Here is a 24343-nt window from a genome sequence, read left to right as displayed (position 1 = left end):
CGACCCCTCGCCGAGAGAGCGACGGAGCCGCCTGGAGGGGACCGAACTACCCGAGCCCCGTGGGGGGAGCGAACAGGCCATCCGAGCGTCAGTTTGCAGGTGCGGAGGAAAGAGAAGGAGAAAAAAAACCACTCCCATGAGTCCAAACGAGCAAGACCAGAGAAGAAGAGCAGGCGCTGGGTGTTCTGGTGGCCTAAAGGCCGCAGCTGCGGCCGCTGCCCTGCTCCTCCTCCCCCCCCCTCGCTTTGAGCATGGCACATTCCAAAAGCATGGAGGATGGGGGCGGAGGCAAAGGCGGGGAAGGGGCGGGCCCGAGCTCGGGGGCCACGTGACCCCCGGGGCCGCCGCCATTTTGTCCTGCGGTGGCTGGGTATTTAGAGCGCGTCGCCAGCGCAGTGGCGGAGCAGCAGCCGCCCAAAGAGGAGGAAGGAGCCCGCCCGGTTGCCGGCCCGCCACCCCCGCGAAAAGGCCGCCCCCGCCTCGCCATCTTGCAGCCGAAGCCGCCTGCCTCTTCCCCCGAGGCTCGTTCAGGGAGGAAAGGAGTCGAAGGAGCAGAAGCGGCGGCCGAGGAATAAAGTGGTGCCGCCGCCGCCGCCGCCCGTCCTTCTCCCAGCGTCGCCGCCGCCCTCCTCCTCCTCCTCCTCCCCCCGCAGCTCGGCTCAGCCATGTCGAGTGATCAGCCTCCGGAGTACTCCGCCTTCTTCGCCGTCATGGGCGCCTCGGCTGCCATGGTCTTCAGCGGTGAGTCCGTGGGGCGCTGCTGCTGCTGCTGCTGCTGCTGGCCCTCCTCGATCCGCGTGGTCGGGGTAGGCGCTGGTGGCCAACTGACTGCGGCTGTGCCCGAGGGTGGGGGGAGTCTGCTGCCTTCCTTATTGGGGTGGCCAACTGACTGCAGCTGTGCCTGGGGGTCTGCTGTCTCCGTGGCTGGGGTGGCTCTGGTGCCTGGAGTGGCCCACTGACTATCCGTGCCTGGATATTTCTCTTCCCTGGCTGGGGTGGCCAACTGACTGCAGCTGTGCCTGGGGGGGGGTCTGCTGCCTTCCCTGGCTGGGGTGGCCAACTGACTGCAGCTGTGCCTGGGAGGGTCTGCTGTCTTCCTTATTGGGATGGCTCTGGTGCCCTGGAGTGGCCCACTGACTAGCTATGCCCGGAGATTTCTCTGCCTTACTGGGGTGGCCCACTGACTGCAGCTATCTGGGCAGCTTTGGTCAAAGCATTCTCGAAAAATACCCCCCCCCCCAGGCTTGCTTTCAAGAGCTGCCTGGCGACCTGGAGGGTTGGCAGCCCTTGCTGCGGCCTTGCGTAACCAGGGCTGCTGCGGTGTAATCCTGCTGGGAGGGAAGGGAAGGAGCTGGGCTCTGCGGCGAGGGGGGCTCCAAGCCCCCGTGGCACGCCCTGTGGGGAGGGGGCTGCTCGGCCCCCGCTGACCCTGAGGCTCCCCGGCTCTCGGATGCCGCCCTTGGCAGCCGGCCTCCTGTCTTCCGGCCCTTGTTGGAGGGGAGGCTCCATTCTGTCCTTTTTCTTCACCCGGTTTCCTTCATTGTGCAATTCCCAAGGATCCATCTTCCCTGCCCTTTTTTGCACTTGTCAGCAGGCTGGGAAGGTGTGGGCTTTGGGGAACTGTGAAGGGGGTGGGGAGAGGTGTCGGGTCCAACAGACCACTCTGGCTTCCCTTTCTCTCCTCCTAGCAGGCTGGCTGCCTCTGCCTGCCTGCCCTATTCTTTCCTCTTGGGCTTGTCCTTGCCCAGAGCTTTTCTCGAGGCTCGGGATGGGGAGCTTGGCCGAAGGCCCTGGGAAGAGAGCAAAGGATCGGGCTTGGCTCCTTTCTCTTCTCTATGCCTGTGTGTTATCATCATCATCATCATCATCATCATCATAATCAGCAGTGCTTTCTCTTTATTTGCAAGAGTCTGGTCAACTTAAGAGTCGGGTTTTCTAAATTCACAGGTGTTGGGCGGCGGGGGGGAGGGCACCATTCCTCAAGCATGCTGCAATCGGCTTGGTCTGCTTCCTCCTCCCGGCAAGGAAATGCAGGTGCTTCTCCGCCCCAGTTCGAGGGCTGTGCTGCCCTTCAGAGGGCTGGGCTGGGGTGGCCTGCCGCTGCCCTTCCTTCCTCCTGCAGGCTGCAAGGCGGATTGCTCTTGCCCGGGTGAGGAGAGAGCAGGACACTGCGGGGGCGAAATCCCAGCCCAGCTGGAGCCGGACACGCTCCGCCTGTCACTGCCGTCACCCATTGCTGCAGCCTCTCGATACCCCTCCTCCTCTTCCTCCTGGGTTTGCTTCCCGAAGCTTTTCGGCTCTCTCCGCCTTCTGCCGCCCTGCTTTTCCCATCTGCTTCATCCGGGGTATTGGCAAAGCGGGGGGGGGGGAGGATGGAGAAGGGGAGGATGCTGCTGCCACTTGGAAGCCTTTGGAAAGGAGAAGCGCAAAGGGACAGCGAGGGTGACGTCATTGGGAGAGTCAGCTGGTGGAGGCGCCCCTGGCTGGCCACGTGACTGCTGTGGGGTGGGGGGGAGTCTCTGCCAGGCCTCCACTGCTTCTCTGCATGCCGGTCCTGGGAGTGCTGAATTTGCACTGGTGATGCCGTGTAATCTGCCAGAGAGCCTGCAATATCTTCTAGCTAGAGAATGCACTTCCATCGAGCTTTTTCTTGTAGAAGAGGGCTGTATAAAACTGGCAATCTTGAACGTCCTCTGTCTGCTGGTAGCAGCGAAAGCAGTCTTTGCCTTGCATGGCGGTAATATGCCACTGGGCCTGCCTGCCAAGGCCTAATAAGGCCCTGGGATGGCTCTGGAATGGAGTGGTTGTGTGGCCGATACCCAGGAGGAGCTCCTTGCAGGTGAAAGAAAGGACTCTGCTGAAGACAAAACGGCCTCCTGGCTTCTCTGTGTGAGCTTATCAGCCAAACGCCAGCTTGTCGAGCTGGTGCAGCATTCTGTTAAGGAGAGCAGGCTTGTGAAATGCAAATTGTCCTGCAAAAGCTAGTCCGGAATCATCTTGAGCAGTGTACAGAGAATTTTTAGGTTACCGTGGGAATGCACATTGCTGTACACTTGAGCTCTTGCTGCTTTGCGTAATAAGAGCCTTAAGCAGCTGAGAGTCTCTCGATCACAACCATTCTTACCAAAATGTGTGTGTCTGGAACTGCTCCGCAAGTCCATGTTTACACGCAAACCCGTTTGTTGACCTCTGTACTCTGAAACATAACTTTGCAGTTGTTGCACAGTTCACAACTGTCGATTAAACAGAACTCTTCCAAGGAACATAGTCTTGTTGGATCACACAGTACCTGTAAAACTTGGCGGAGGAACTCCACAGTATTGTCATCAACTGCAAAATGCAGGAAAATACTGAATTTGCACTTGGCTATTAAAATGAGAAATGGATCATCAAAATCACTTCTATTGCAGCTGTAGTGCCATCTTAAAATGTGTTTATTGCTACTTCCTGAAACTAATTGGATTTTTTTTTTTTTAACTTCATGTTGGGCGTTAACTGTAAAGTACAAACTGGACCTGTGCATCAGCAGGTCTATAATCTGGCTATAAAATATTCTTTTATTATTTAGGCTGTAATTAGGATGAAGTTTAGCTTGAGCAACAGCTGAAATATAACTCTTGCATATGAAGCTCATTGGGCTATTAGACGGATATTAGCTGTACTGTGACCACTTAGATCAGGGTTTCTTGGGCCCCCAGATGTTGTTGGTCTACAGCTCCCATCATCCCCCAGACATGGCCTTTGTGGCTGAGGATGATGGGAGTTGTAGTCCAAAAAACATCTGAGGGCCCAAGGTTAAGAAACACTGACTTGGATCATTATAGCTTGTGATAAGTTGCTTTATCAAAATTGTTGTCATTTGTCTTGCATGCCTTAAGGTACCAATACTGCCATAAGCTTTCTGAAAGGCACTATATAAATCAAACAATAAATAAAAATGCTGTATCTAAACCAACTTCAGCTGGGAGACTTTTCCAGAGGTCCGTGCATATTCAGTAAAAGATGAAAGCATACTTCCATGTGGCCAAAAGGGAACATGGCAGGACAAAGTTATAAACTCCCAAATCAAGAACAGAAGTCTACTTATGCCTTGACTTGACTAGCTTTTTGCTGGCTTCTTAATGTGACTTACTACTGGATGAGTTGTTTTGAACAGAGTAAAATGAGAGCTTGGACTTGGGGGGCTGCTACAATAAGATGGCATTGTGTTGTAGGTTCTTATTGTGGGGGATACTGACATTAGAGTGAGTGCGTGTCCCAAGCAATATGCTCCCTCTTTTTTTCCATCTGTGTGCAGAATGCGTTTTGTGTTTGGCGGCAGTATCAAGGCAGTGTGTGTGCGTGCACATGCATTCAGAGTGGGATCTTCCTGATTAAACCCAAGTGGGATCTAAAATCCCAAATATTTTTAAAAAATAAAAAGGATGAGCATGCACATGACTTGGAGGAAGCACTGGTCCCGAGTCATGCTGGTGCTAGAACTAAAGACCAGCTCAGCAAATGCCTCCATTCTGTACTGGTGCTTTTCTCTCTATACCATGCAATTACATGCAAATGCCCTTGGTCTACTCCAGAAAAAGGTGTGACTGGTCCCTTTCTATGATGGCCTATTGCTCTCTTTTGTTGAGCCAATACAAGACTTGAACAGTCATATTTTAAGGGGAAACAGGATGCATTGATAAGCCTGGTAATGGCAGAGTTTCGGGAAGATGGCTTTCTACTGCAGTCTCCATGCAGTGTACAAAAGTGAGCATTGCTGCCTTCTCAGAGTAGACCTGTTGGAAAGGGATCACTGCTTGCTTTGATAGCCTTGTTATACTAGATCGGAGCAGGTTGCTGGCTGAACAGCGTCAAGCGCCTGGCAGTTTTGGCCTGCTGCAACTCAAGGTGAAGAGCCACGGGTATGTACACATACAAAAAAGTGCATTGGTGGAGATTCCAGTTCAGTGTGCATGCCCCCTTCAGTAACTTCTAGTGACTAAGCCCATGCTGGACGACACTAGATCTTGAAGGATGTTCTGTTAACACACCCAGGCATTATGTAGCACCCAAAGTGGCACTTCACCACAGGAGCTGAGACACATCTGAATGTTAATCCACGGAGAGTAAAAAGCTGACCCGTCAAGTCAGCCAACCCAGACCCTTGATCTACAGTGTCTTGAGATTAAAGACTTAGTGTGAGTAAGCTTGAGTGCTTCCTGGCACATCTTAAGTTGCACACCATTTCCTTGTGAACGATGCAAAACCTGTTTACTATCAACAAGTTCAGGCCTTGCTTGGTGTTCACTAGCTTGCTACAGAAACTTTGTTGTATAAACAGCCGTGTCTTGGTCCTGTACAACAACTTCTGATGATAGTAAACTGTTTGTAGAACTCATTCTGGTCATGGCTTGGCTAACCTTGTGATGGCCAGTTCCTGCCTCTAGAGCAAAGGGCCACTATGACCTTCAAGCTGCATTTAGCAGTGCTTATGCAGTGACTGCCCTCTAACCACAAGGAGCGACCTCCTGGGTTTTCCCTACATCTGTTTGGTAAGATACATGGCTGACAGTCAGGTGTCTATGAGTGATGGGATTATCTCAACTTTCTATGTAACAAATTACAGCCTTTGTCTCAGAGCAAGCTCACATGAGGGAAAGAAATGCTGAATCATCCCTGCTGAGCTGCCTTGCTAGGCTTCTCCTAAAACCTTTCTGTATTACTAGTAGATTCAAAATGCTGCCGCCGCCACCCCCCCTTTTGTCTACAGAAACTCTCTGGGCTTGGGGTGGGATAATCCCAGCGAAATCTCTCAATTTTGCTCTTGGACAAGTACAAAAATCTGAGAAAACTGATAGCTTCTGACCATTTGAGGACATGTTTGCATCCAAGAAATCCCTCCCCCTTTCCCCCCTGAGTTAAAAACCAACTCAGAGGTTTGTAGAAAGAAAAGAACTAAAAACAAATTTTATTCAGTTATTACAGGCTGGTCAGGATGTTGCATTTGCCAGAAAGAAATGGAGTGTCTAGTATTTTGAAGGTTAGGGAATGAATACCATTTGGCGATCCTGTGTTGGTCTAGCTTCCTACTTGCACTCTTCTTGGTGCTTGAAATGGCATACTGATCCAATTATAAGGAGAATTGAGATCCATTTATATGGGAATTGTGAATAGATAGCTCAGATGCCTCGGACACTTAAATGAGGTGGTGGCTCTTGGCAGACATTTGCGCATGAATCTCATTACTAAAGGTGCCTGAGTAGCTGTGGCATTCTGAACCTTGCTGAGTCTCCAAGTCTTCAAAGTATATACTTGGTTTCAGATTGGTGTGAATTGGAATAGCCTGACTAGGAGTGCATCTGTCCTCCAGACATGGCTCACTGGATAGCCTGCTGCTCTCTAAAACAAGCAGAACCTGAGAGAATATATTGGCCAGAATTCCACCCCATGTTTCTGGAAAGGCGAGCTTGATTGTATGCCATTTCCAGAACCAGGTGATCAGAACATAACTCTTTTAAGTTGCAATGGATCCCCTCTGCCTGCCCTGCTAAACTTGGCCAGAGCAACTGTGGATTAACACTTGAAAATAATCCTCGAGTCTAGAAGCAAATAGATGTGGCAAGTGGCCATGCAGCTGTATCTGAGTCTTGTGTTGGATCCCAAGTGAGGCTTAACTCTCCTGGATCCTTGAAGAACAGAAGTGGCTCACACCTTGTGTTGTAGGCTACCTGATGCCCAGCAAAATGCCTTCATGTCGAAGCACAAACTGCCTTGGGAAAGCTGAGTGTTCCTGTCGCTATGAGGCCTACTTATTAGCTTCTCAAAATGAGCTAGGGTTTGCTACTGACCCTGCCAGATATAAGCCTGGGTTCTATCAACTCAAGTAGGCTGTTACAGCCATGCAGTAAACAAGTCTGTCATGTCTCAACATTGCCTTAAGTGTTCATCACTGCTTGGAAGTGGTAGTCTGCCTTTGGAAGGAGCCTTGAATGGTCCCCTCCAGTGTTCTCTCTAATTGTTTTTGTCTGTGTGTGGAATGAGTTTTGTTCTGGACGGCAGTATCAAGACAGTGTGGTCTTCCAGATTAAACCTGCGCGGGATCTGAAATTAACTGAGCGGACATTAAAAAATGTGTGCATGCACATGCCTTAGAGGGAACACTGGTTCACTCATAATGTTGCCCCCTTGCTGGTGTGGAGTGGTTACAGACATTGACCTAGATTTAATTGGGTTTTCATGTCTCCCGGGCAAGAGACTGTGACTGAGTGCTTGTCCTTATGTGGGAAGTGGTGGTCAAAGAAAAGAAAAAGCTGCAGGGGTCTCCTGAGGGAGCACTGCAGTCCCTACAGGAAAGACTTCCATTCCAGCTGTGTTTGGCATTCAGCTCCCACTGGCCACAATGGCTAGTAGTTGGGGATAAGAGTTGTAGTCCAGCATCTGCAGGAGGGGCATAGTGGTTTCCAAATGCAAGAGGAGCTGTTGAGTTGAAGCTGCGTTCTGGGGAAGCACAGGCCTGCCGTGGGTACATCTGAAAAATTTGCTGCTCATGCTCCCTCAACCACCTTCGGGGGCCAGTGGGGTGTGGAGCTAGGCAAGCAAGACACTTTGCCAAAGAACAGGTTGGGCAACAGGACTTGTTGGCTAGCTTCCTGGAGGACGTTGTATAGCCTCTTGCAGTGTGCTGGGTGGATGACGCACAACTCATGGGTGTGCCAGGACTGGGGTGGTCACTTGTGCCTAAAGGGAACCAACTTCTGTGAAGGGTACACGCTTGTTTCCTGTGGCAAGAACTGCCTCTGAGAACCCGGATGAGTGACTGAACGCTGAATCTGTGGCAAAGCCAGTTTCCTCTGTCATAAGAACTGCCCTCCTGGTTCAGGCCCAAGGAGGCCCATCTAGTCCAGCATCCTGTTTCACACAGTGGCCCACCAGATGCCTCTGAGAAACCCACAGGCAAGAGGGGAGGGCATACCTTCTCTCCTGCTCTTGCTCCCCTCCAACTGGCATTGAGGCATCTTCCCTCTGAGGCTGGAGGTGGCCCACAGTCACCAGACTAGTAGCCATTGATAGACCTGTCCTCCATGAATTTGTCTAAGCCCCGTTTCAAGCCATCCAAGCTGGTGGCCATCACCACATCCCATCGCAAAGAAATCCTTAAGACTAATTATGTGCTGTGTGAAAAAGTACTTCCTCTTGTTGGTCCTAAATTTCCTGACCTTCAGTTTCATGGGGTGACCCCTGGTTCTAGCATTGTGAGGGGAGAAAAATGTCTGTCCACTCTTCGCACTATGCATAACTTTATGAACCTCTGCCATGTCTCCCCATAGTAGCTGGTTTTCCAAACTAAAAAGCCTTGGCTGTAGCCTTGCCTCATAAGGAAGGCCCCAGATCATCTTGGCTGCACCTCTTTCAGTTCTGCAATGTCCATCTTAAGATATGGTGACCAGAAATGTACTCAGTCCTCAGATGTGGCTGCACCATAGATAAACTTGTTTGGTCTGGCCTTCCAAGGCTTTTAAATTGTGTTTTAAGTATTTTAAGCGGTTTTGAATGGTTAAAATTGTACTTATATTGTCTTAAGCAGTGTGTCTTTAATGGGGTTTTTATGTCTTTTTAAACTTATTGTGCACTGCCCAGAGCCTTTGGATGGGGCTGCCTATAAACGTAATTAAATAATGTGTAGCATTGCAGCCTACTGTGCAAGATCAGCCAACTGACGATAGGACTGGGGTTCTAGTGAGGAATCTGGCTGGCCGGCTGCCAGCCTTTCTGCAGGTTAGCAAGTGAAAACAGCTCTGGTGTAATCGCTAGCTTAGTTTGACACTTCATACTTCCAGTATTCATGTTCAGGATTGCAGCCTGGCATGGAATAGGAAGCAGGAAATAACAGTATTGGCATGTAATCTGTTATATGGCCTAGGGCTTCCCAGGAATACTTGTACACCTGCTGCTTGGGTATTGGCACAGGATTGGCAAGATGACAAAATACTCATTACAGCTGTGAACTGCGTACAGCAGCTTCCCTATTGCGATGCTAGGAAATGCCAGCATGGCTACTGTAAGGTTGCTTCATGAATGCTGTTAAGCTAAAGCCTGGACACGTTTCTGATGTTCAAAGCATGCCCTCTTCTACAGACCATAGGCTTCAACTTGCATGCAGATGGACTTTAAGCTAGTAGAAATGGGCTTGAATAATCTGTGGCAATCTTAATTGTATTTTGAAATGTGACATATTCTCTACTGCCCCAAACTTGTGTCTCTGAGCGGTTGACAATTAAAATCAAATAAACATTAAAATATTAATATTAGAATCATTTAAAACCCAACATCAAAATATTAAAACTATAAATCTAACTAAAAGCCTGGGTGAATAAATGTGTCTTCAGTGCCTTTTAAAAAGTTGTCTGAGATGGGGAGGCTCATATTTCAACAGGGAGCACATTCCAAAGTCCAGGAGCAGCAACGGAGAAGGCCTGCTCCCAAGTAGCCACCAGACAAGTTGGCGGCAACTGCAGACGAACCTCTGTAGGTGATCTTAACAGGTGGTGGGGCTTATGGCAAAGAAGTTCTCTTAAACACCCAGAGCCTAAGCTATTTAGGGCTCTATAGGTAATAACCAGCACCTTGTATTTTGCCTGGAAACATATCGGCAGCCAGTTCTTTCAAAACAGGGGTGATACCGTCTCTCCGAGATGACCCAGAGACCAACCTGGCTGCCACATTCTGGACCAGCTGCTGTTTCCGGACTATGTACAAAGGCAGCCCCACATCGAGTGCATTGCAGTAATCCAGCCTAGAGGTTACCAGCAGATGTACCACCGTTTTGAGGTCATTCACCTCAACAAACGGATGCAGCTGGTGTATCAGCCAAAGCTGATAAAAAGCACTTCTGTCCACTGCCTCAACCTGGGTCCCCAGGGAGAGGTTCGGATCCAGAAGCCCCCCCCCCCCCCGACTGCATACCTATTCCTTCCAGGGGAGCGTGACCCATCCAGAACTGGTAAATCAAAAGTCTCCCGAGTTCTGAACCCACGCAATAAGTACCTCCGTCTTATCTGGATTCAGCCTCGTTTTATTATCCCTCATCCAGCCAATTACTGCCTGCAGGCAGGCATTTAGGGAGGTTATGCCTTCTCCTGATGATGTTGACGTGGAGAAATAGATTTGGGTGTCATCAGCATATTGATAATACCCCGCACCAAGTCTCCTGATCTATCCCAGTGCTTTCATGCAGATATTAAACACTGGAGACAATATGGAGCCCTGAGTGACACCATAGGAAAGTTCAGATTTGGAAGAATAGTCTTCAAGGGACACCATCTGGAATCTGCCCATGAAGTAGAAGCGGAACCATTGCCTTCCACCCCCAATCTCCTCAGACGTTCCAGAAGGATACTATGGTCAATAGTATTGAAAGCCGCCAAGAGATCGAAAAACAGTGTCACACTCACTCTGTCAATTCCCAGTTGAAGATCTTCCATCAGGCCGACCAAGGCAGTCTCCTCCCCATAGCCTGCCTGAAAGCCAGTTTAAAATGGGTCTAGATCAGGGATCCTCAACGTTGAGGCCCCCAGATGTTCTTGGACTTCAACTCCCATAATCCCCAACCAAAGGCCGCTGGGGCTGGGGATTATGAGAGTTGAAGTCCAATAACATCTGGGAGCCCAAGTTGAGGATCCCTGGTCTAGATAATCAGTTTCCTCCAAGACCACTTGGATCAGGGAGGCCACCACCATCTCAATCACTTTGTCCAGCCATGGAAGGTTGGAGACAGGCCTGTAGTTGCTTAAGGAGCCAAGGCAGGCTTCTTCAGAAGTGGTCTAATGATTGCCTCCTTAAGACAAGGAGGCATCCTGCCCTCCCTCAGAGAAGAACTTATAATCTCTACCAGGCCTTCTACATCTTGATTTTGTTCCCTAGAACAGACTAAACAAAGTATTAAAGTTGGAACAGACAAATTTCCACCCATGACTCTCCTGTATGTTTGACTTGCAGAGAAGTCTCTATCAATTTCTCTAGGAAGACAGGTCTTTGGAGTATTGCAGTGTTTCTGTCATCATAGCGGGACCCTTCTTCTAGGGCAGGCATCCCCAAACTGCGGCCCTCCAGCTGTTGCTAAACTACAACCCCCAGCATACCCAGCCACAATAAATTGTGGCTCGGGATGCTGGGAGTTGTAGTTCAGCAACAGCTGGAGGGCCGCAGTTTGGGGACGCCTGTTCAAGGGTACAGCTTGCCTCTCTGAAATCGTATCTGTTAATTTGCAGGGATAGCCTGCAAAATTGGCTTAGTCTTCCTGAGTACCTTCTCCCCATCTTGTTTGTAGAGGGGATGCTCTCTGTCTTTGGCTCTGGAAAATAAACAGTCTCCTAAACGATGCATGGATTCTGTTCCAAAACTGGATACCCACCTCTTCACCCAATCTTTTTCAATTCTTTAAAATTTTAAGGTTTTAATTTTGGGGTGATTTTTAAATTTTTTAATTGTTTTAAGTTTTTGTACATGTTAACTTGTTTTATGCTATTGTTAACCGCCCAGAGATGAAGGTTTGGGGCAGTGTACAAATTTGATAGATAGATAAATAAATATGTTGTGCCAAAAAGCAGCCGAACAAGTGCTTAAGATTTGGTCTTATGAGAATTCCCTAGGTTCTGGATGTGTTACCATCCAAATAATTTAAGGGTGACAACGTAATAATGTCCTTGCAATAGGGCTGCATTTAAAGCAGAGATTATGCTTGGCTTGTCTGCACATCTGTTCCCAACAATAGGCCACAAGCTTTAGGAGATTATTGTGGCAGGCAGCCTGAGGGTTGTATAGCACCAATGTCCACCATCTCTTGGAGGCTTCTACCTACAGATAATTTAGTGCAGTGCCTTTGAATGAAGAACCAGTCACCAAACTTGACAGGATTGAAGGGGATTCTTACCTGCCAACTACTCCTGTATGGAAACAGGAGTTAAATACTCAAAGCACTTCATGCTATCCCAAGACAAATAATTAAACTGCAGTTATTGGAAACCCTCCCCTCCAAAACAACTTATGCTTCATGTCTAAAACTGCATAAATGAAGCTCTAGGGAACTGCTGAAGTGAGCCTGAGCAAGCGTTCAGAAATGCATCTTTTGTGTTGGCTTCCACAATTATATACTACCCCATAAACCTCTACGTGGCTTACAAATTAAAACACGGACAGTTAAAACAATCGTTTAATCATCAATAAAGCTTTAAAACATGAATTAAAAGCTTAATAAAATAGGTGCATGTACAGATGTTGTGTAAAAGCAGCCAGAAATGGAGAGGTTCTGCTTCTGTTTGTGGCTTTGTTCCAGAGTCCTAGGGCAACCCTAGAGAAGGCCCAGTGTCACATCTCCACCAAATGAGCTGGTGGTAACCACAACTGAGCCTCCCTTGATCTTTGTGAACCCTGCTGTGCCTTTTGAGAAGGTGTTTTCTTAAATACCCTGGACCCAAGCTGCTCAGGGACTCATAGGTAATAACTAGAACTCTATAAAGTGTGTCGTCAAGTCGATTTTGACTCCTGGCTCCCACAGAACCCTGTGGTTTTCTTTGGTAGAATACAGTAGAACTTTGTATCTTGCCCAAAAGGTATTGGCAGCCAGTGTAGTTCTTTTGGAATAGGTGTAATGTGGTGTCTTCAGATAGCCCTGGACACCAACCTGGCTGCTGCATTCTGCATCAGTTGAAGTTTCTGGACATTCCAACATAGAGGGCATTACAGCAGTCAAAACTGGATGTTACTAGCATACGCACGACTGTTTTAAGGTCACTTATCTCGAGGCATGGACGTAACTGGTATATCGGCCAAAAGCATTTCTGTCCTGGCCACTTCTTCAACCTGAGATACCAGGGACAGGTTTGAATCCAGAAGTACTCCCAGACTACATACCTGTTCTTTCAGGAGGGGATGTAACCCCATTCAAAACAGGCAGATCTAAACAATTTCCTAAGTTCTGACCTCCCACAATAAGTACCTCCATCTTGTTTGGATTCAACTTCAGTTCGTTCTCCCTCATCCATTACTGACTGCAAGGAGGTTAAGCCATTTCCTGATGAAGTTGATATGGAGAAATAGATCTGGGTTTCATCGTCACAGCCTGAAGCAAATCTCCTGATCTCCCCCAGTAGTTTCATGTAGATGTTAAAAAGCTTTGGAGAAAAAGTTGAGCCTTGTGAGACTCCATACAATAGCTTGACATTCTGAAGAGCAACAGTCTCCAAGTGACACTTGTCTGGAATTTGCCTAAATGACAAATATTTATATACCGTTTTTCAACATAGGTTCCCAAAGTGGTTTAAATGGATATAAATAAATAACATGGCTGCCTGTCCCCAAATGGCTTGCCGTCTAAAAAAGACACATAAGATAGACACCAGCAGCAGCCACTGGAGGGATGCTGTGCTGGGGATGGATAGGGCCAGTTGCTGTCCCCCTGCTCAATAAAGAGAATCACCACTTTTAAAAGGTGCCTCTGCTCAGTTAGCAGGGGACTGAGATGTAGGAACAGAACCACTGCAGAGCATTTCCTCCCACTCCCAACTCCCTCAGGCAATCCAGAAAGATACTATGGTCAATAATATCAAGCCACTGAATGATCCAAGAGGACCAACACTCACACTCGCCATCAGTTCCTAATTGGAGATCATCCAACAGGCTGACTAAGGCAGTCTCCACCCAATGACCCTGCCCAAAAACCAGTTTGAAATGGTTCCAGATATTCTACTTTCTCCAAGTCTGGAGTTGAGAAGCTGCCACCCTCTTGATCACCTTGCCGAATCGTGGGAGACTGGAAACAGGCCTATAACTGCCTGAGAGATCCAATAGTTTTATTCAAGAGTGGTCCAACAACTGCCACCTTGAGACATCCTGCCCTCCCTCAGAGAGGCATTAATGATATTAAGAAGGCCCTAGGTTATATAAGCCATGTTGGACAAGTGTCAAGAACAGGTGGTAAGGCAAACCTCTTCAAGCAGCTTGTCCACATCCTCAGGAGTCACAAACTGAAACCAATCCAATCTAACACCACAAGGGGAGTTGCTGGACACCTCCATAATGGATTCTGCAATAACCATGGGATCCAGTTCAGCTCCAATCCAAAACATTTTATCTGCAAAAGACTTGTTAAAATCACAGTGGGTAACATAGTTCTACGTTCTGGTTCAGTGGAGAGGCATGTACTAGCCCTCTCACAACCCTAGACAACTCTGCTGGACATGAGCTTGTGGATGCAATACAGGCAGAAAAGAACTGCGTCTTTGCCACACACATTGTCATAGCATGAGTCTTCATGTGTGCTCTGTTCTATCAGATTCGAGTCAAGTCTTTCTCCACCTGCATTCTAGCTGTCTACTTTGCCACTTCAGCCCCCATTGTTCTTCTGTATACCAAGGGGCCTAACAAAGAGGTGCTTCAAAAGGGGTGCTTAGGATCAGTTGGGTCTACCACAAAGACCCTACTAAGTTAATTACTCCAAGTATTAACCAGAGCATCAGCAATTGCTGGCAGAACCAGCCTTAACCTTCAAGACTTCTTGGAATCCTACTGGATCAAATGGCCTTCTCAGGCAGACAATTTTAATAGGCCCTGCACCCTGGTTGTAAGTCTAACCTTAACCAGGATGTAGTCCACCCATGACAGTAGGGAAATCACAGGGCTCCTCACCCATGAGGACTATCCTGATCAGAACAGGTATGCTGGAAGTAGTTCAGCAACATCTGAAGGGCCGCAGTTTGGGGATGCTTGGGACTCTATGCTCTTGACCTTCTCTGTCCACCTCCAGCCTCAGAGGCAAGATTCCTCTGAATACTAGTTGCAGGGGAGCAACAGCAGGAGAGAGGGCATACCCTCACCTCTTGCCTGTGGGCTTCTCAGAGGCATCTGGTGGGCCACTGTAGGAAACAGGATGCCGGACTAGAGAGGCCTTGGGTCTGATCCAGCAGGGCTGTTGTGTAACCTTCAGGCTAGAAATGACAAAACAAATATTCTTGATGCTCAACTGTAGAATCATTCAAGATACATATCGCCTCGTTGCTACTGAATCCTGCGCTTCTGCTCCCGGCTTCTGGTCCTCGGCCACCATTTCAGGTTTTCCTTCTTGACAGAATATTTTTGTCTATGCTGCCATCATACAGGCAAACAAAAGCAAGAGTGTCTTTGGGTGGTTGCAGTCTAGTTTGCTGCAAATGGGCAGCAGAGCCACTTGGCTGAAAGACATGTTGCCTGTTTTATGCTTTTTGCTTTCTAAATATATACTGCCTTCTCTTCCACATTAGTAGCTCTGTCCCAGGCTGCTTCCTGTAGGGTTCCTAGCATGATAATGGTAAACAGCCACCATCTTGCTCTGAAATGCCTTGTAGACTTCTAATGGAGCTCACTGCAGAACTGTGGGACAAACAGCCTTTGCACAAGATGTCTTGCTTCAGAGTTCCCGATGCAACTTTGACCGAAGACTTCTGTGGCAGTACTGCTGCCAGTCTCCACAGTTGCATCTGATGGCAGTTGGGTCTGGATTTTTCTGCTGCTTTCTGATTCAATACTGGAAATCATTCTGAATTCTAACCCTCCTCCTGGTGGTGTAATAACCCTACAGAACAACTTGGTTAATAAAAGCACAGCATCTAAGATGGACTCCTTCACTGTCTAGGTCAAGGCTGCTCAAACTTCAGCCCTCCACCTGTGTTTGGACTACAACCCCCATAATCCCCAGCCACAGGGACCCATAGCCAGGGATTATGGGAGTTGTAGGCCAGCATCAGTGAGCCACCTAATAGCACAGCAGGGAAATGACTTGCCTGGCAAGCAAGAGGTTGCTGGTTCGAATCCCCGCTGGTATGTTTCCCAGACTATCGGGCAGCAGTGATATAGGCAGATGCTGAAAGGCATCATCTCATACTGTGCAGGAGGAGGCAATGGTAAATCCCTCCTGTATTCTCCCAAAGGAAACCACAGGGCTCTGTGGTCACCAGGAGTCGACACAGACTCGACAGCTTACCTTTAGGCCAACCTCTGCAGGAGGGCCGAAGCTGAGCAGCCCTGGTCTAGGTAATCGCAACTCGATTGCAGCACTTACAGGAATACTGCCCGTGAAATGTGTTGCTGGTGGTCTGACTGAAAGCTCAGATAATTTAGGCACACTGATTTGCATGGACATCCTGTTAGCTGCCATAAGCTGCTTTGAATCACTCGCTGCCATGTTGGCTTCTTAAACATTTGTTGCCAGTGCTTGGTATCCTTGTGTTGCTTTAGAGCTTGAGAGCATTGTCCTGTCTCTCTCAGCTGGATGGACATGAAGCCCCATCATGCTTGAGACTGGAACAGCTTGGATGGCCTTCATTGCTTGCTAGAACTGTAGCTGTGTTGTAGTGGAGAACAAGCATCTCAGAAAAACGGCTGCACTTGCCGTGGTGGAGGTAAAGTGTGCCGTCAAGTCAACTTCGACTCCTGGCGCCCACAGAGCCCTGTGGTTGTCTTTGGTAGAATACAGGAGGGGTTGACCATGGCCATCTCCCGCGCAGTCTGAGATGTTGCCTTTCAGCATCTGCCTATATTGCTACTGCCCAATATAAGTGTTTCCCGTCAGTCATTTCCCTGCTGCAACCTAAATCAACCTTTCCGCTGGTTCCTAAACAGAAATACTTTTCAACCCCCTGTTAAACTGCACATACTTGCAGCTGTGTCCAAAAGGTGTTCCACAAGCCCTTCTAGATCCGGCCAAGACCCCCTCTAGTCCAGTGGCCAATTGTATACCTCTGGGAAGCTTTCTCTTCCCTCATGTATGGCCCCAGCCTCTGTATATGGTCTCTCTGAAAACGTACCCTTCGTGGTGGTAGTGGTATATGTGTTCACAAGGTCCAAAGAATCATGGCTTTGTACACCCCAAGGGAACTTTAACTTGTTTCAGCTAGCGACTACCTATGCGAACTGCTGTAGAAACTGACTTTTAGAAGCAAACCTTTTCAACACTTCTGTTCAAGGAGGGGTTTGGAGGCTGGGAACCCATCAAGGTATGCCTAACCCCTTGGGAGCACCTAAAGTAGCTCTTTCAACCTCAGCAATCACTTTAAGTATTTCACAAATATTGCCACATTTTAGGAGGCACATAATGCATTGCCTAATGGAGAATCTATCTTTACTCATGACTCCTGAGCTGTGTGGATGTGGCATCTGAGAAACTAGTTCACACTCACATGCTTATATATCACGCTTGCATGCATCATGAAGGACAAGTCTGACCGCGACTATTAGTCCTAGTAATGATGACTGTGGGCTACCTCCACGTTCAGACTCAGAGGCAGGGTGCCTCCTAATACCGGTTGCAGAGGGGCAGGTGAGGGGGCATGCCTTCATCTCCTGGCTGCATGGCTGGACGAGATGGGCTTTTGGCCTGATCCAGCAAGCCTTATTAATGTGTTTAAAAACCTGTCTTGTATCCCTGCAAGGATGCTGGGGGTGCAGTAGAACTGAAGAAGTGCGTACGTAGCTACGAGGCATTAGTGCTATGGGGGAAGTGGGGGTAGGTTCCAGGGTGGAGGGGAGAAAACGTTCAGAGTGCCAAAATGGCCCAGAACTTACTGTGGCATACCCTGTCGGTCCCCAGTGTGCCCGGGAATGCCCTCCAAAGGGCAAAATGCCCCTCAAAAGATGAAAAATTCGGGGGAAGTGTCATTTTATTAATGAGCCACAAAATGCCGCCTCCAGTCTCTTCCTGGGCTCTGAGAGACAAAATGGCAGCCGAAAGTGTCCTCTGTGGGCACCTCCGGCCCTCTAGTGACTGCAGTTATGTGGGTTTGAACCCCTTTGTATCTGCAGATACTGAAACAGGGTGTCAGGGAGACACCCCGTGGGTATGCGGAACCACAGATAACGAGGTTCTCCTGTATTGAGTCAAATGCGCTGGCTTCACTAGTACCCCTCCACGGCAGCCTGCCCCTTCTCGGAGCATATCCAGTGTCTACCCAAACAGTGACTGGGGAACATGGGCACCAGCTATGTTTTGCCCAGCACCCACCACCTCTCCATCACAAATTGTGGCTACAGCCCCGTTGCCAGGGATTCCGTAGCCTTCCTTGCCTTTCTCACCCCATCACTCCCACAACCCTCTTTCCAGGTAAGGAGAGCTTCCAGAGGATATTTCTAATTGGATCAAAGAGCTGGTAGCTAGAGAGCTTAAATCACTGCTGCTCAGACCCTCCCCAAGCAGCAAAGCCTCCTCTTGACAACACACACACACACACACACACACACCGTAACCTCCTCTGTTATCATCCAGACCAATACTTGGAGCTCCTTCCCTACCTCCTTGTCCTACAAAGCCTTCTGATCCAATACCCAACCCTGACTCTTCCCTAGAGAAAATGGAGGGTTTTTTTCTGGGCCTACCAGTGTGTTCAGAAGCCATGCTGCTATCCCAAGACTAAAAACGCGGTGCAAAAAGGACTGCCTAGACAAAATGGATTCGGAAGCTTGCAGTTTGGAGTGAATCTCATTGGTCTCTGTGACAGACCAGGGTTATTTTCTGGGTTCTACCTCAGAGATTAAAGCTGGCCCAATCCACCCCCAGCACAGTACCTCTAGTGACTGTTGGTGTCTATCTTATGTTTCTTTTAGATTGTGAGCCCTTTGGAGACAGGGATCCATCTTATATTTATTTATTTCTCTGTGTAAACCGCCCTGAGCCATTTTTGGAAAGCCGGTATAGAAATCGAATGAATAATAGTAATAATAAGTCTGGCCAGTGGCCTTAGATTAATCTTAAACTGGTGGCAGCCTACCTCAAGCAGCATGCTCCGAAATCGCAATGGTGTTACTATAAGTGTGTGTACTTATTCTGCAAAACTCTTAAATTTTGGGCTCAGTCTTAATGCAAAAAACCTTGCTGGTTAGAGATGAACTTCCTTGTCCTAAAGCATTGCTACTGGATACATCAAGCCTAAGTCACCTGACTTAACAGTTGCTTTTCTCTCCTTTTTTTTCCAGCCTTGGGAGCGGCATATGGCACAGCAAAGAGTGGCACAGGTATTGCAGCCATGTCTGTCATGAGGCCAGAGCTGATCATGAAGTCCATCATCCCTGTCGTCATGGCAGGTATTATAGCAATCTATGGCCTGGTAGTGGCAGTCCTTATCGCCAACGCCATCGATGCAGGGATCACGCTATACAAGTAAGTCTTGGATTTGGAGCGAGCAGTTATTGCTGTGACTTGAATTGGACTCCACTAATAGGGCTAGTTGACATGCCCACCACCCCCTCCTGTACATATGATGCACCTCTAGGGCAGAATTTGGTTCTTGGCTTCTGGAAGCCTGACCTATCAACCCCATGGAGGAGTGCTCTATCATAATACTTCCCTTGTCCCTCCAGCACACTCTGCGCCAGGGCTGCTCGACTTTAGACCTCTAGCTGTCTTTGGACTACAACTCCCACAATCCCCAGTGGCCAATAGCCAAGGATTGTGGGAGATGTAGGCCGACATCTGCAGGAGGGTCAAAGCTGAGCAGCCCTGATATATGCAGGCGAAGCCTATGTAGGTCTGTCTGGTGTTGCCGTTTGAAAAAGACAGCCGCTTAATAAATGCAGCAGCACTTGTCTCTACACATGGCTTTCCTAGGAAGTTGCTGCCTCCTACAGAACCAGGCCTTTGGTCCCTCTAGCTTAGTATTGTCTGCCAGCTTTGCATGGCTGCAGCCAGGAGTCTTTACCCCCAGCCCTACCTGGAGATGGTGCCAGGGAGTGAACCTGGGACCTTTTGCTTTACGGAATCAGATGCTTTACTGCTGAGCTACAGTCCCATGCCCTGAGGGGGATATCTTGCAGTGCTCAAATGCAGACCAAAACTTTTATAAAAATATATTGTTATGGTAGGTGTTCCGTCCATTAGATGAAGGGTGGAAATGCCTTGATTAGCAAGCCAGAAGTTGCTGGTTCGAATCCCCACTGGTACCTACATCCGGCAACAGCGATACAGGAAGATGCTGAAAGGCATCATCTCAGACTGTGCGGGAGATGGCAATGGTCAACCTCTCCTGTATTCTACCAAAGACAACAACAGGGCTCTGTGGGCGCCAGGAGTCGACCCCGACTCGAGGGCACAACTTTAACTTCAGTCTGTTGCAAACAGTGGCCAAATGCTTTTAGTAATGACCGGGACCCAAAGTACTTCTGGCCTGCCTGTAGTTCTGGTCATGCCCAACAGGCTTGAATTTTTCTGAACAGCAGACCCCATGCCATCCTGCAAAACTACTGTGCCAGGACAGCAGCTCAGTAAAAGAACCGCCTTTTGCCTGCAGAAGATGGCGCGGGTTCCGTCCCTGACAGCATCTCCCGGTAGGGCTGGGAAGGTTCTCTGCCTGCAGCCTTGGAGAAACTGCTGCCAGCCAGTCTAGACCAGGACTGCACCAAGTTGGCCCTCCAGCTTCTCAACTACAACTCCCACCATCCCCAGTGGCCAGAAGTTGGGGAGGATGGGGGTTGTAGTCCCAGTAGCTGGAGGGCCCACGCTGTGCAGGCCTGGTGTGGAGGATATGCGGAGTTAGATGGACCGATGGCTGAACTGGGCAGAGGGCCGCTTCCTGCATGTCTCTCCCCAAATGTTCACAAGTGGCTTGTAGTCCAGCCACAGCAGCCTCAGGGCTGTGCCCACGAAGTCCAAGGTGCTTCCTGGGGTGCTGAACCCATCTGCCGAGCATCCTAGCTGGCCAGTCTCTTCTGCCAAGCTCTGCGCTGAGCCCCCAGTTAAGGCAAAGTGCCCAAATATGTACACGCCGGCGGGCATGCACTGCCAAGCTGCAGCCCTGAATTATTTAGCAAGAGTTAATTTGAAGCATGTCTGTAAACCTATCTTCTCGCTATACTAGACTTCAGCCAGCACAGGTACTGTCCTTGTGTGCCTGAAAGGGCCTGAAACTCAAGATGCGTTAAACTTTCATGAGATGTTCTAACTAGCCGGTGACTTCTGCTGGCCGTGTTTTTGCCCTGTAAGGCAATAGCCAGCCACGACTGCATTAGCGGCTGCAGTTCTTGTCTCTGCTAGAGAGTAGTAGACGGGGTCAGGGTGTAAAAATAGCAAGTGGCTAACCATTACTTTGACAATACTGCATCTTGCTAACCCTTTAATAAGGTTGAATTGTCCCTTCTGCTAAGCGGGGGTTTGCATTTGGATGGGAGACTACTTGTGAGCCTAGCAAGATAAGGGCCTCACTCTAGTTCATAGCAGAGACCTTTCTCTCTCCCTCAAAGAGTACTGGAGACCTTCTGGAGAGGTCCGGTTACGGTTGCCACCGGCTCGTTTGGTGGCCACCCGGGACCGGGCTTTCTCTGTGGCTGCCCCGGGGCTTTGGAATCAGCTCCCTGCTGAAATAAGAGCATCTCCTTCTTGGTTTGTTTTCAGGAAGACCCTCAAGACTTGCCTGTTCTCTCAGGCTTTTAATTATAATTAATTGTAGTAATTTGTTTTAATAATTGTTTTGTTACTGTTTTTATTTTCGTTTTTATGCTACTGTTTTAATTGTGTTGTGTTTTAATCTGTACCGATTTTTAAATTTTGTACACGGCCTAGAGGTGTACATATCAGGCGGTATAAAAATACGATCAATAAAGAAATGGGTGGCAGACGCCACCTGCCGCCTCAAGGCTGGGGGCCTGCCAGAGTGGGCACTGGCCTCCAGGACTTCCCCGGCATCTGCTGCAGGCAGGTGGTTGGCCTAGAAATGCTCCCAGTGCCATAGGGCTGTCCTGGAGACACTGCACAGGCTGGCCCTGCATATTTTCCACAGGGTCCTAAAAGCCTTCCCATTCCACTCTGGGACTACCTGGTGGTTTGCTGCCTGGTGCCTTCTCCCAGTTCTCCAGTAGCTGTGGGAGAGAACCCGACTTGTCTCTTCCGTCTCCTTCCAGCCTCACACTCTCCAGTTGTGGCTCCTGGCATCCTAGTTCATCCGTTTAGCTGTTGGATTAAACAGATTCCAGTGGAAATGTGCTTGCATCCCCAGAGAGGGGAAGATGGTGCTCTAAAAGAGTAGGATATGAGAACTGATGGCTGCGGAACAGTCTAAGTTAAAAAAAACTGATCAAAAGATAGGGAAGTGTTCAAGGACAGCCATGAATGGAGAACTTCCTTGTCGGAGTTGGTAAACAGTTTTTCAGATGCCTTGCTTACCATGGCGTGCATCCTTTCCATCGGAGCTCTTGGCAGGATAGCCTTGTGGGGCAGTCGGTTGTCCCAGTCGGTTGTCTGTGTAGGGCAGTATGGACTCTTCTAGCGCAAAGTTTAAAGCTGAGCTTAACTGGAGACCGTGAGCTACAAGGCTATGACACAGGAGCTACTACTGAGCAATCTCTCTAGAGGCAGGCCTGCTCAACTTTAACACACACACGCCAGCTATTTTTGGACTACACCTCCCATAATCCCCAGCTACAGTGGCCAGTCGCCAGGGATTATGGGAATTATAAGCCTACATCTGCAGGAGGGCCGAAGTTGAGCAGGCCTGCTCTAGAGCAGGGATTCTCAACGTTGGGTCCCCAGATGTTATTGGACTTCAACTCCCATCATCCCCAGCCCCAGCGGCCTTTGGTTGGGGATTATGGGAGTTGAAGTCCAATAACATCTGGGGACCCAACGTTGAGAATCCCTGCTCTACAGGCAGGCAGGTGAGGGGCTACCTTCTCCTTGGCTAGTGAAAGCCATCAGCCTAGGTTCCTGTAAACAAAATGAATCCTTGGCATGCCTGTGTACAGAGAGGACCCATTTCCCCGCAAATATGCAAGGTGGATTTGCAGATTCACAGGGCAGGTCCACACTTGAGTTCTGCTGTGTATGGTCTCCTGGAACTGTCTAGTAAAGCTCTTGTACGAGTTTACTTTACACTGGAAAGACTGATCGCAACACAGGCATGCTGGTTTGACTGGGGTGCTCTTCCAAGCACCCACGTCGTGGTCTCCATGAGGAACTGGCAGGTCCTCGTGGCTAGTCTTGAAGCAGGGCCCTTGCCGGTGTGTGAATATTGTCACTAAACTTTTGTCTGTCTTGTCCTCCCCCTGCAGGAGCTTCCTTCAGCTGGGTGCTGGTCTGAGTGTCGGCCTCAGCGGTCTGGCTGCTGGCTTTGCCATCGGCATTGTGGGCGATGCAGGCGTTCGGGGGACAGCACAGCAGCCTAGGTTATTTGTGGGCATGATCCTGATCTTGATCTTTGCTGAAGTCTTGGGTCTCTATGGCCTCATTGTTGCCCTTATCCTTTCCACAAAGTAAAAAAAAAAGAGGGGAAAAATAATCGCCACAGAGTCTGATGGAAAAACAAAAAAACAAAACAAGCTCCAGAATGAAAATGGTCTCTCCACAAATGTGTACAGTTGTCATCAGTTTGGTAGTTGATCTCTTGTAAATGCGCAATGTATGTTAGTGACTCGTCTGTCCTGTGTGTCCTTCAATATTAAAAACTGGATGAGCTGCCTCAAGCCCTCTTCCAAGGCTTGAGGCAAGCTTGTGTGCAACTTTCCATCCATTTTGCCATTAGAGTACTTTATGTATAAATATGAACTAGAATGGTAACTTTTTTCTCTTCACTGGATGTTAATTTATAAGACTTGACATATGTTCATACATCCATCCACCCATCATGGAGCAAGAGTCTTCAATTTCCCATGCTATATATATATTCTCATATATAGGTAGGTAAATACACTGTGGGGTTAAATTGTAAGTGCAGAGAAATCCTTGGATGTAACTTGATTCTCAAGATTGCTGTCGTGTCCTGGTATTGGGGTGTGAGACCGTTTTGTGTTTATACAAATAACAGCAAAATGTCTGAGACACTCCTGTGTTCCCAGTAGTACAAAAAAAAAAATGTACGCTCCGGCATCAAAGTTGTGCACCCAGTGTTGGGTTTCGCAGTTATACGTTTCCAGATAATAAAAATTCCTCCACTACATCATTGTAATGGGTGTGTCTTGTGTGAAATGTCTGGCGTGCAGGCTCTTGGGGAGATTGCCTCTAGGCTCCCTTCCTTGTAAACAGAAAAGATGTTGTCTATTGGTGTTCATTGCAACGCCCAGGGGCCGGTGGCAGCCCCCATCAACCCTAAAGTGTGGCTGCCTGGCGGATTGTTTAAGAGTCCTGTGACAAGCGTCAGCCAAAGATGAATACTCTGCACAGCTGCCCAGCACCATGTGGAGATGACCATTCTCACTGTGCAGTGCTGGTGGAGGGCACTCTGTTAAGGGAAATGGAGCCTCCTGAGCCTCAGGGATTCTCAACGTTGGGTCCCCAGATGTTACTGGACTTCAACTCCCATAATCCCCAACCCCAGTGGCCTTTGGTTAGGGATTATGGGAGTTGAAGTCCAATAGCATC

The 24343-nt window shown here is 48.8% G+C and overlaps 1 protein-coding gene across 1 annotated transcript; it reads left to right on the top strand.

The window, feature by feature from the left end:
- The first annotated feature begins 336 nt into the window (after nucleotides 1–336).
- Nucleotides 337–23919, top strand: ATP6V0C (ATPase H+ transporting V0 subunit c). The gene is made up of 3 exons (XM_053276685.1): nucleotides 337–741; nucleotides 18976–19159; nucleotides 23038–23919. The coding sequence occupies exons 1-3, from the start codon at nucleotides 666–668 to the stop codon at nucleotides 23240–23242; spliced, it is 465 nt and encodes a 154-aa protein (XP_053132660.1). The 5' UTR covers nucleotides 337–665; the 3' UTR covers nucleotides 23243–23919.
- The last annotated feature ends 424 nt before the right edge of the window (nucleotides 23920–24343 follow it).

This window comes from Hemicordylus capensis, chromosome 13, assembly GCF_027244095.1.
Source record: "Hemicordylus capensis ecotype Gifberg chromosome 13, rHemCap1.1.pri, whole genome shotgun sequence".
NCBI lineage: Eukaryota > Metazoa > Chordata > Lepidosauria > Squamata > Cordylidae > Hemicordylus > Hemicordylus capensis.
The sequence above is the reverse complement of the archived record's forward strand: the minus strand, read 5'-3'. Positions and strand labels throughout refer to the sequence as shown.